Source organism: Dermacentor variabilis, chromosome 4 (assembly GCF_050947875.1).
Source record: "Dermacentor variabilis isolate Ectoservices chromosome 4, ASM5094787v1, whole genome shotgun sequence".
Lineage (NCBI taxonomy): Eukaryota > Metazoa > Arthropoda > Arachnida > Ixodida > Ixodidae > Dermacentor > Dermacentor variabilis.
The window spans coordinates 71,969,677-71,982,767 of record NC_134571.1 but is presented as its reverse complement, the minus strand read 5'-3'; the positions used below and the strand labels follow the sequence as shown (position 1 = coordinate 71,982,767).

General features: G+C 42.3%; 2 protein-coding genes across 2 annotated transcripts in view; both read left to right on the top strand.

Moving 5' to 3' along the window:
• The window catches only part of LOC142578231 (uncharacterized), a 42,803-nt gene that overhangs the window by 5,463 nt on the left and 24,249 nt on the right, over positions 1-13,091 (top strand). The gene's annotated exons all lie outside the window — the stretch shown is intronic.
• Positions 983-10,152, top strand: LOC142577648 (uncharacterized). Its single transcript, XM_075687125.1, has 4 exons — positions 983-1,062; positions 3,375-3,517; positions 4,518-4,586; positions 8,051-10,152. Exons 1-4 carry the CDS (start codon positions 983-985, stop codon positions 8,545-8,547), a joined length of 789 nt encoding a protein of 262 aa, XP_075543240.1. The 3' UTR covers positions 8,548-10,152.

The window sequence follows — 13,091 nt, the reverse complement described above, 5'->3', positions numbered from 1 at the left end:
CTCCCCTTCAGAGAGAGAGTAGAATGCCCGTTCTACTCTTGCTTCAATATTTATTTATTTATTTATTAGTTACCTGCATCGCCCCGTAGGGCATTACAGCAGGGAGGTTACAAACTTGAAGGAATACATCAACAAATTATTTCAACGCGTGGTAAAAAGCATCATTTTCTGTAATATATACAATGGTCGATGGCAAACTGTTTCAATCTCGAACAGTTCTAACAAAAAAAGAACAACGGAAGACGTCACCCCTACAAGAAAATTCCCTGACCTTCAAACAGTGGTCAAGTCGCCTAGATATATAGTGTGGTGCCTGGATATATTTCTCGCGGTTTATGCCTGCTTTAGAATAATAAGTATCGTGGAAAAATTTTAATCTAATATGCCTTCTACGATCCTTCAGCTCTTGCCATTTAAGTTTAGGTTTGCTTTCTGTCATGCTAAGCTGCCGGCTATAATTACCAAGAACAAATCTAACTGCCCTATTCTGGATTTTTTCTAATTTGTTTATAAGCTCAGATGTGTGTGGGTCCCAACAAACACATCCATATTCAAGTATTGAGCGTACATGACTGAAGTACAACTGCGTCTTCAAGTTACTCGGTAAATGACTAAAATTGCGCCGCAAGAATCCCAAAACTGATGCTGCCTTATTTCCAATATAGTTAACATGCTTGTTCCATCGTAAATCAGAAGTAAAAAAAATAGAGAACAAAACGCAGCGTAATCTTCTGCTTCAACTGTAGCTGGCTGGCCCCGAACATGGCAATGTATCATTCATGCACGCTGAGCAAAGAACACATCGCTTTGCTTCTAAGAGAACAGGCCGCCGCAGTTCAAAGGAACGCGTAGTGAGCGCTCTACTTTTTCCCTCGGAGTTGCTCCACCGTGCGCGCGCGCGCGCTCAAGATCGCGGAACAACACAGCAGCGGAGAAAGGTGATCCGTCCACCGAGCAACGAAGGCCAGCCAAGGGAGATCGTATGTCAGCAGCCATCTCGCGTCGCCACGAAAACACGACAGTCGTTCGTCATGCCTTGGATATAACAACAAATCCTCCACGGTAAGTGAATTCTCACTTAGGTGCACATTCTCCGTATATGTTATGCTATCGCCAGGAAGTCGTCGCTGCGCTTAGCCGACGCGATTGACAAAGGACTAGGCATACGCGCTGTGTCTCTCGATGTCAATCGAAAAAGCCAGTCGTCGCGATAACTGCATGTGATTTTATCGCTTTGTCGTTGTCCGTAAGAGCTTTAAAGATCGCAAACGCTGCCAGAATTATGGTATGTTCAATAAGACGCCAGGCGAGAGGACGCTTAAAATGGTTCGCTCACCAGCCTGTGATTCCGAGCCTATGCGGAGCGTGATTAGCGTGCGTTTTGTGTGTTTGAATTTATTCAATTTGGCAGTCTACTGTGTACGGAACGCTGTTGAACTAAGGAATCACATAACAGAAGGCGTCATTTTGCGGGCAGCATGCTTTTTTTTATAAATAAACCGCGCGCTTGACGGTGTCTCGCGCAGGGGGAATCTGCGACCACTGAAGTTACGTGCAGCACCAGTGCTAGTTGGAAACTTTGCCGCAGGCATTCAGCTGCATGCTGCAAGAGGTCAGTTGGGCGCGTTATCTTGAACTTACTGAAAACGCATGAGGAATCCATGTTTTATGGTGAAAAAATAAACCCCATATAAGCGATCTTGCGCGCGGCAGCCACAAGCGACGCGATGGAGATGGCTGTCGCGTTCGCTCGTCGCCTACAAGTCGTATCCGTGCGAGCGACGATATTGAGCGACGCCTCCCCGGTGTTGCCGGCATGAGGCCTGCAATCACGCGTGACGCGTGCTTTAGTAATTTACGTTGATGTATTTTACTATAAAAAGTAGCATAAAATATTTCCGGAGGTCTTGCAGTAGGTTCTTATCCTTGCACGTATAAAAATTGAATCATTTGCTCGTTTCGCGCGACAATCGGTAGTATTTGAGCGATGTACATCCAGTTCCGGCTTCGCGTTATTGGCTAGTCGCTCATAGCACTTCCGGGCGACGAGCGACGATTTCTAGATTTCCAGAACCGAGCCATCTGTTCAAGCGACGGCCCGTTTTGTCGCTCGAAGCCGTCTCTCGTCGCCGTCGCGCACTAAATCGGTCTCAGTGTTTATCCCGAAGACTGAACTGTTTTTGCTCATGCATTGAAATGGTGTGATTATAGGTCTGGTTTTGTCTCCTGTTGCGGTTTTCGTGCATGGTGCGAAACTGAAAGAATGCTTATGTCTACGAACTCAGTGAATTGTCGAGCAGCTAGTTATGCATCGGCATCGAATATAACGGCTGCTGTGTGGAATTACAATTGCAGGGGCGCTTTGCATACGCTTAGTGTTTTGGACATGCCTGTGCATTTGCTAAAATGAGTTGGTGTGTGAGAGTTATGTCATATGAACAGCTAAATCAGCCTTCCTCTGGCGGTTACAAGTGTAATGTGTGCATTTTGCTATTGCATGGCAGATCAAAATGTGTTTATCGCTTGAATATTTTTAGTAGAGAAATAAAATATAAAAATAAAATGTTGCTTTAATTCCGTGTTACCAGTCTGTCGTACACAGAACAATAGGTTGGTGTAATAAACTAATAACTGCGGTTTAACTGCAACTTATACATGCCTTCAAGAATCTAAAATGCTAGATTTCAAACTGCAGCAGTAGTCGGGTCTGTCAAAAATGAACTCCATTGCGCACCTCATACATGAAAATAAGTTCATGCCTTTTAGTAAGCTTCGATGCAGGCCGCAGTCAACTTTCTTGTTAGTATTGAAATGTGGGTAAGCTTGCCATAACAAGCCTTGTTGCCCTTTTTTATAGGCACATCCATATATCCATTGAACTGAAGGACAATATTTTCATCCCTACTGAGCATCATGTTTGCAGCTATAATCCTCAAATTATGGCTTCAGCAGTGGCACAACCACGGATGGTGCGGGGGGCACACTGAGCACGTGCTTAGGATGTGTCACAAGTGGTGTTTGCGATACACCAGACTCATGACCGACTTATGACGTCTGAAAATGACCAATATTCTATTCATTAGCAGGAGTATTCTAACATTCGTGACAAACAAGGATGAACTGTTGGTTATTTGCAAGCTCGCCTCATGGTTTCATTTTTTTTTTTAAAGTTTCAGCAGCTTATTTGTTTTTTGCTTAAATCTAAAAATTTAAGTTAGTTTAGCAGTTGACTGTTGCAGTCATTTGGATGTTTTGCATGCATTTCACTAGGAAGACTAAGAGCTAAGACTTTCGTTTATTGCCATGGCCTTGAATGTCTTGATGTGGTTTTGCACCATGCCCTTGTGTGGACTTTTGCATATGATATTTTTCAGGCACCCGCTTTATATAACGCAAGAAGGCAGCTGCAAGGACACGAGGATGGGAAAGAGCCAATGCAGCGCAACTTCACGTAGTGCAGAGGAGCCAATGCCAAAAAATCAAAATACATTGGCATGCAATTTGGACAAGAAAACTAGTATGTGGGTATATTGGGTGTACCATTTGACCAAATGTCAACAAAATCTAGATACAGTATGTTACACCAAGATGAAAATTCTCACGTGCTCCAGGCAGTCATCTTAACATGGTATATTTATGTAATGTCTCTGATTGGAAAGTCAAATCAAGTATGCTCTCTGGAGACAAACGCATAGCAGCAAGAGTCATTGAAAAGTTAGAAATGTGTTTTAGAAAAGCTAAGTAGTTCTGAGAAGTGACTGCTTTTTGTCTTGCGTCTGAACAGGTACATCCATGTGATAAAAAAATAGTGGTACAATGAAATTGCATATTTGCTTAGTGACATGATACATACTTGCAATGAGCACGGTGCCTGTGTTTACTATAAAAAGCAACAGCCCATGCTTGGTTAGATTAGGCGCACTACAACATGCAGATGCTTGGTTAGGTTAGGCCCACTACAACCTGCAGGCATGGGTTATTGGCGCTTTTTTATGTCTGTGTCATGAGGTTTATTGACATACGTATAGGTGCAGTGGCACGCAGTATGGCTAGTACAAAAAAGGGGGGGGGGGGCAGATATATGTAGCTCACTGTACACGACACAGGGCAAAGGAAATCCGTGTTCAACAATTATGTTAAATGCCATGTACGTAAATTTTACAACGCTACTCATTCGAAGCGAGCACAGGTGCATATTGAAGAAAAGTCTTCCAGGGTACATAATTTAGTGCGTAATTTACACTAATTTTGCTCTAACCACGAGACATAATAATTTGAATATACTGCACGGAAAAACCTAGAGCGAATTAAATTGTGTGTAAGCTTCGTGTGTATACATATAGTCTTTCCTATGCATTAGGTTTTTCGCGTAATGCATTACCAGTTGACAGCCTATCTTATCATGTGTACTCTGTTTACATTACAGTTGTTTATTAGTTTACTCATTTGTTTTGCAATTATGAAATGCCGGTGTATATATATTTTCAACATTTGACATAACCCTGTATGTTTTGTAGGGACAACCCAGGACGTGCATTTCTCAGCACCCAGTCAACTGCCAGAAGTGACTCAAACACAGGCCACCAGTAAGTGGACATCAGTTGCAATTTCACATTATGCAGTTGGCTGCTGCCTTGTACCGAGGCTTTTTTTTTAATGAGATGGTGGTGTCGTTCTAATGTACATTTTGACCACAAAGGTGCGATCATGTCTCACAGAGGCATATATGGTTGCTATTCTCTGCGAGGGACGTGTTGTGTTCGTGAAGCATTTTTGTTTGGCAGTATTGTCGCCCAATGAGTCGGATATAAACAGTGTAACTCGCCACTGCCAGCAAGTAGTTGCGAGAAACACAATATATTATGACGCTGCAAAGTTATTTCATTAATTCGAAGGAAAGTTTTGCAGCAGGAAAAAAGGTTGCTATTCCAGGTAAACATGTCTTTTTCTCACAAGTTATTTAACCAAACTGTGGATGCGTAAAATTCTTCACTTATGAATCGATTTTAATTCATCCTTTAGTAATGCTTCTAAAAGAGACTAGAAATAGCATGTGACTACCTCTCCAATCAGCAGATCATATACTTACAGTCATAAGTGGTAGTTCCATGCAGTCTCGCACTCTATATAACCTTTCCTTTCAGCAGCATTGGAACTGGTGGCTGCGTTTTCAGAAGGAGGAGTGCACTTGGCACTGTATATGTATGTGTGAATTCGGTTTTCTTTGTATTTGTCGGCTCACTGACACAAACAGTGCAAAAATCAGTTGTACCATGAGGCTGACGACGCCTTCTGCTGCTATAAATGCGGCACTTCATATTTTATAGTACTGCATGACATTTAAATCAAAGCTAGCACATACAATGATCAAGAAAACTAACCGCTGTTATAGCTGTTTTCCTCAAAGAAAGCTTGTCCTTTATGGGCTATGTTAATCTGAGCTCTCCACCGGTGTTTCAGCAGTATTATCCCTTAGTGAGTGAGAGATTGGGGGCAATTAATCGTGTTAGTGTTAAAATGGTGTCCTAATTATGTGTATTTGTTCCAACAAAGTTGTCTAGATTACTTTATTGTGTAGTGTAAAGCTTATGAATCCATCAGCAACTACTGAGTTGCTAACATGCATATACGTTTGTCACTATACAAGTGGCACTCGGCTGTACCACTGCAGTGTTGCGGAAATTGCCAGCACCAGCGGCTTTGCAACAGCTGTTTTACAGCATGTCGGTATGTGCAAATTTATAGTTATGTTGGGATGGGCTAGTATTATGGGCCACTGCTAATCTGTATTGTGACAGATCCATGTGATAAGTGATGTAATGGGCACAGCAAAAACCTGTGAATGTCTTACTATGGTACATAAAAAGGCTCTCCTTTTCGTCACTGGAGCAGGGGAGAAGAGCATGCAGGCACTCCTGAATGTACATATAGTTCAAAACATGAGAGAGACATAATATATATATATACACACATACAATTAAACTAAAGGCAGGGACATTCCATCTTTCATCTTGAATTGACTTGTACAGCGCAAAAATACAATACAGACCACAGAGAAGCCCGCATGTTAACAGGTTTGATACACACAATAATTCAACAGATTTGATACTTCAGGTGTGCTATTTTACGCAAGGGGGAAGGGGAGAAAACCAGAAAAAATAGTGGAGTGGAAAAGAAAGGAATCATGCCAAAAAAAAAGCATGAGAAACATCGTGCAGCCAGAATCGCCAGCAGGACATGTAAAAAGCACTCTGATAAAATTACATACAGGTCAACCTTACGTATTGTTTGTTTCAATCAACTCAGATCACATGCAACCATTACTGCAATCAAGTTGTCTCCTTATGTCATATGAGGGAATGATGTGGGCCCAAAAAACTGTTTAGAGCTGAAGGATTATGTTCCATGCTAACCTCATTGCCTGCTTTTTTATCATTGTTATCAGCTGCTTAGTTAGGGACAAAAAGTAAGAGTACGAGCTTTTCCTGATTTGCCATTCCACACATGTCTTTGTGACTATATGTACATGCAGATGATCCATAGATGAAAAATATTCAGTGCAGTAGAATCTCATTACAAGGTACACTTCGTTGTAAGAGACATCTGAAAATGGTTTGGTTGGCTTTCCGATGTTTGTTACGTTAACAACACTGTACACAAGAGACACCTTTGTTACTAACGACTTTTTAAGTATTCACTACTTCGAAGGGACACAACCCACACACGTTCACTTCATGCACCTTGTGTGCTCCGAAGGGCGTAAAGATCACGCAATCCTCACACAAGTCAATTGCGCATGTCTCTTTAAGCATGAACTAGAAAAGGAGGGCAACGAGGACAGTGCAGGGCAGAAAGTGTCGGCAGTTGAAGCTGACAAGCGTCTAAGAGCACCTCAAAGGTACTGCGAGCAACAAGGCTTGCAAAGTGAAGTGTTTAACTTCCAGAAGTTAGGAAGGAAGCTAACACAATCTACAGTCACTAAAAAGCTGTGAATGTCTTCTTTAAAGGGCCCCTAAACCACCGAGGTTGAAATTTAGTTGCGGTGTTGCAGTTGTACATGTTAAGGCAACGAACACGTAGCCACGAGAATTTTTCGAAACGGTGCATTAATAGTGGAGCTACATGTGTTTGATTATCGAAAAGTAGGTAGTCACCGCTCACTTTACTCTTTCATCTGGTACACGCCATCTAGACAGTATCATCTTTTCCTCACCTAGTACACCTCCAAATGTTACGGGACAGGCCATCACCAACGAGCTCTGTTGCTGCCGTGCAGGCCCGTCGTCCTGCGAGGGGTGGCGCTAATGACCTCACCAATACAATGGAACTGTATGGTGACTCTAGTTGAAGAGCCTCATAGGGAGACCCTTCCGTTGGCGTTTCTGTTCTTTGCCCCTATTGGCTGCCCACAATGGCATCGCGAGCAACACGACGAGGAAGAGGGAGTGTGTATTTGCTTGCAGGCCTGCCGGCAGTCGTACACTTTCGTTCGACCAATCGACAGCACCTGAAACTGGTGCCATCATCAGAGACAGCCTGGTGATGTCAGGACAAACTGGGGGGTGCAGGATAGGTCCAGAGAGGTGCACGGGGTTGTTTTCTTCATATTGTGGTGCTCCCACAGTGCATAGCACTGTGGCGTTTGGCATCGTCAATTGTGGCGGCATTCTGATTTTGATGCACGTGTTTACTTGAAATGTTCAAAAGATGTCAAGAAGTGGTTTAGGGGCCCCTTAAGCCACACTGAGCAATTATTCCTTCAGATATATCTAAACATACCTTAGTGATGATGCATAATAAAGTGATCTAGTCTGGCTCCTCAGTGTTTTAAAATTTTTGGTTTCGAGACACATGTTTCCCGTGCCTCTTGAGTATCTCTTCTAATGAGGCTTAACTGTAATGTACACACACAATTGTGTAACTCCTCCTGCAAGTATTATTCATTAAGCCTGGTCACTGATGTGCAAAGCTTGTGGTTAAGTTTTCATGTCCGTACTTTTTAGAGCTATGTTTATTAATTCAGGCTGTTCTTATTGTTTCTTTGATGCAGGAGACAATGCCTGCGAAATTATTGGCCCTGATGACGAGAGCCCTCAAGGGGCAAACGACATCTCTGTTGCAGAAGTGAGACCGATACCACCTGAAGTTACCATGACAGGTGACACGGCAGCAATAGATACAGAGACGGCCATGTCTACTGCAGCTGCAACAGTGTACGAGGCAAGCAGTGGTGTGTCAGCATCAGCAGCAGTGTCAGAAGGAACCGCACCAGGCCTGGTAGAGCAACATGTGTGCTATCACTGTGACTTTTTTTGTAGTGCATACAACTCATTTGCTCAACATACAAAAGCTTTTCACCATGACTGTGAGCCAGTGTTCTTGTGCAGCAAGTGCAAGACTAAGTTAGATGTTATAACACAGTACAAGCATCACTTTAAGATATGCAAACATATTACAGTTGTTGCCTCACAGTTGTTGCCTCCCCAGCCAGCCCACATAGCGACAACAATGTGGAACATATGGTGGGACACACCTCTTCCCCATTAGAAGATAGTAGAGACTGTCAGTGTTGTTGCTAGATTAACTGGTCTTTGTAGGCAACCAGAAGGACAACACAGGTGTCATAAGATTGTTGATGTTGTTGAAGAGGTAAAAAAGTTTGATGCAGCTGAAGTGCAAACTGATATTGAGCAAATCAAAAACAACCACCTGAGAAAGCAACACTTTTGAAATTTGGGTATCTATGTGCCGCCAACTCTGGTAAGGATGGCATAGGACAGAAGTGTGATGAAAATCACACAGACACTGCTGTTCCATCACTGGTCACAGTGAGCAGTGACTTGTAGGGCAAGAGAGTCAACTGAAATGAACATTATGGCATAGTGTCATGCTTGCTTATGGCATGCTTATGGCATAGTGTCATGCTCCATACTGTCACTTTCCATGTTATTTTGCATGATACAGCTCAACCTCCAGAAACGAGACTGCAACTTTTCTGTAAAAAGCTTTCACAAATAATTATTCATAACACTATTAACACAGCAGTACCTGCTTTTCTTGTGGGTTCGAGGTTCCCGGGTACCCATTAATGCAAAAATTGCGGAAAAAAAGAACATGTGTCGTACTTGCACCTTTTCAACACGTACGAGGGGGACAAACTTTTCTAGTCATGCATCTTCATCATACTATCAAGTTTTTAAATGCCTTTTATAATTATTATTACCAGTTATATCTGAGTGCATTGTATGCATTTAGCAGGTGTAAAATCAGGTCAGTTGGATCAGATGCCTTATCTGCAAGAGAGCCCTATATTCAAGAAATTTGAAATAAAATAGGTACGTTAGAGACGCAGTCTTTTAGCACTTTATTGCGTGTGGTTTAAGCATTGCTCAATACTTTTGTGGATGGCAGTTTCAACCGGCACAGCCCTGCACTTTGTCACAGTCACGTGTCTTCAAAGCGGTGTTTACCATTTGTGTTGATCTGTTTGTGTATTCATAGAGCAAGTTTTTAATTTTTTTCCGCATTCTTGTGCTTGCACTAAGCTTGTATAAGGCAGTTACAAAATGTGCGTCACTATAACGAACTGTACTGTTGAGCTTACACTTGCAAATAATAGTGTTCAGATGGCCTTACTTCTATGTAGGTGCACCGATAGCTTTGTGTATGTTCTCATGTTTGTATAAAGCTTATATAAGCTAGTTACAAAATGTATGTCACTAAGCGTTGTGATATTCTTTAAAGAACTGCTTGGTTGGTTTTACACTTGTGAATTAGTATTGAGGTAGTGGCATTTCCATGTAGGCCCACTGCTAGCTTTCTGTGTGCTCACGTGTTTGTATTAAGCTTTTACAAGGGAGTTACAGCATGTACGTCACTAAGCGCTGTGATATTTTTAAAGAACTGCTTTGTTGGTTTTACACCTGTGAGTAATAGTACTCGGGTGGCACTAGTCATGTGTAGGTACACAGGGACTATTTGTATACATTATGCTCATGTAAAGCAGTTACAAAGTGTATGTCACTAATCATTGTGATATTTGTTGAAGAATTGCTGTGATGGTTTTACACATGTGAATAATAGTGGTCAGGACACAGTACTTGCGATGTATAGTTGAAATTATACAGTGGCAAGACATGGGCTGTATACGTACCAAAAGAAATGTATGTCATTATATTAATGTGATTATTACTGTTTGGATTTTATTACTCTAATAAAATTGTTTCTTGTATCTATTTAGGTATGGCAATTTGTCATGCAACCAAACTGAGGACCTGAACTCGTGCATACAAATAAACAGCTAATTTAAGAGTATACTGCTCATATTCTGCGGAACCAGTTTAACAAATCTTGTACTACAATGCTGGAAAAATGACAGAGCTGACAGGGATGTACAGAAAGAGTTCTGCACTGGCTGAAGGACTGCCCCACACTGGAGTTGGTAATGTTGCGTTTATTGGAGTAGAACAGGAAGTACACTTCTATCAAAACGTGACAGTCGATGCAGAAACATAAGGCAGACGAGCAGATGCACATTTTTTTCAGGGCTCTCCGTGCCTACTACTGCATTTCTAGTCTTCCTGTGCTCTTCGTATAAGCCACTGTTCAGCCAAGGTTTTTACTCCATGACAGTTGTTCTATTGGGTTCGTAGCAATATTGAAGAAAAAATTCAATGGTTTTCAAGAACTTTCGAGGCCCCGACACAGTAACTTCAAGGACCTCGTGCGATTTTTTTAGTAGTTTGGTCAGGCAATAACTTGTTCAACAACGTTAACTTTAATGCAAACAAAAGAAAACAAAACAAATCGCATTTCACTGATTTGAAACATTTGAAGGACTGCTAGTTTGCCTTTCACCGCCCATCACTAAACCCACTCAAGGAAGCATTTCAAGAAAGCGCTCAAAAGTTTTTCTGCAATAGCACAAATAACTACTTGGACCTGCAACATTTGCAGTTTTTGAATACTGTTTGGCTTGACAGTGTATGTGATGTCATCTGTTGCCTCAGCTTTTCACCATCAAATAAGCAATAGTCATTTGTAATTTCCTTTTATTGTGTCTGTAGCTTTCGATTTACTCATCACGGCTTTTCTTTGAATGCCTCAACTGTTGAGCTTCCGGCTTCTGCTCCTCCAAGTACATTTGTCGCCGGTTCCATGTGTCTAAAACTGGTATCTGCAGCTCCTTTGTAATTTCAACTTTAAGGATGTCGCTTTCCTTCTATTACCTCCACAGACAGTTCTCTGTCTGTGAGAGTGTCACAGAAGGGAAAAAAAAACGCTTGGCAATGTCTGCTAAGTCTAGCCAAGTGTACAAATTTAAGGACTTTCCAGTACTTCTAAAAATTCCAGGGTTTTCAATGCCTTGAAAATGGCATTTTAGAAATAAAGGGTTTTCAAGGATCGCTACAAACCCCGGATTCTAGCACCTAAATAATTTTACATGCTTATTTTGGCATGGAGTTCGGAAATTCATGCTTTTTAGCTAACGCTGCACTGTCTCTGGGCATTGAAGCCACGAGAGCGCAACCATTTTGGAGTAAAGAAAAATACTGAAAGCTTTTAATACCACTCTTTTTCTAAGGAGCTTCGTATTGCCTGGTTAAGTTTACGAATGTGCCTGGTTTTGGTGGGCGTTTCTTCGACATTTTCTGTGAGAAGTAGATGACTAACCCCCGTATTCAGAAACGTATCTTAATACAAAGCTCATGCTTGACTTTATATAAACGACGCCTGGTGCGAACGTCCCCCACCCGCTCACTGCCTTTCTTTTGGTGCGTTCACGACTTGCGTCATTTAGATCAAGTCAAGCATGGGCTTCAAGTTATGATGCATTTCTGAATATTGGGGTAAGCGTGCGCAATTCCGGGCAACGCATTGTGCCATTGACACTGAGAGGAAACGGGGAAAATAAAGTTAACACCCTATGCTCTTAACTTTAGCGTACCTGTGGTGTGCGTGTATCGTGGAAGAAGAAACAGCGCAAACACCAGGACGAAAAAAAGCATCAACCACACCAGCGCTTCGTGGTGTGGTCCATGTTTTTGCGTCGTCCTTGTGTTGCGCTGTTTCTTCTAAAATGCTCAACCAACTAGCCGGCAAGTCCATCCTGTGCATATATATTGAACACACGTATGAGTGTAGATGGTCTTCGAAGCTTTTAGAACGAGCACTGCCACAGGATACGAGCAGTGCACGCGTAACAAGTGGACACATTAGTCATTTAAACATGCGTGGCAATGCATGTGACGCGGCTATCGGCATAAGCAGTCTCCAAATGCTGGAATGCATGCTCTTCAAAACGCTAACGATCCGCTGCTAATGCAGGACAACAGCTCACAGCGAACTGAACCAAACTCTAAACTAATGCACTTGAAAAGAACGCCTATACACGGCAGCGTGAGGCACGTCGAAATGCCTGGTACTGGCGTCGCAGTTCACCACATACGAATGGAACTGGCGGAAAAAAATAAACAGAAATGCTCACCAGTACACGCGCGAATTAAATTCACATACGTGGATGGTTGGCACGATACTTTGTATCCGCGTATTTTCGGAGAACATATAATGCGTGGACTGGAAAAGCACTCGATCGTGAGCTGAACGGCACATTTGTTATTTTTCTGGGGTGACGACAAGCCGTGAATAGTTCTCACGTTGTCGTCTACGTTGTATTCCTTCGTTAGTCGTAGCAAGGAATGGAAATGATGCAAACGCAAACGTATTCCAGTACACAACAGCACAGCACACTGCAGAGAAACTCCACCCACCGCAGCCGATTCCTCAAATACATTTGTTATATACATAACTTCTAAAAGAACACGACTGGGCGTGGTGGCTCTGTGGTGTGATGGTTAGGATGTGTGCTTTGAATTGTATAGATGCGAGTGTACGCGGGTTCGAATCCACGTGATGTATAGAGCAATGTGGTTCTTCATAAGTATGTGATTCCCTTGACTATTGTGTTCTAATTAGATTATATGACTCCTGATTGTGAAATTTGCGAAGATAATTGCGGATTAAGTGTTTAATTAGCTTTCTTTTTCTCCACAGTGGCGTTCGGGACGCATACGCATAGGCCGATTCAGAGC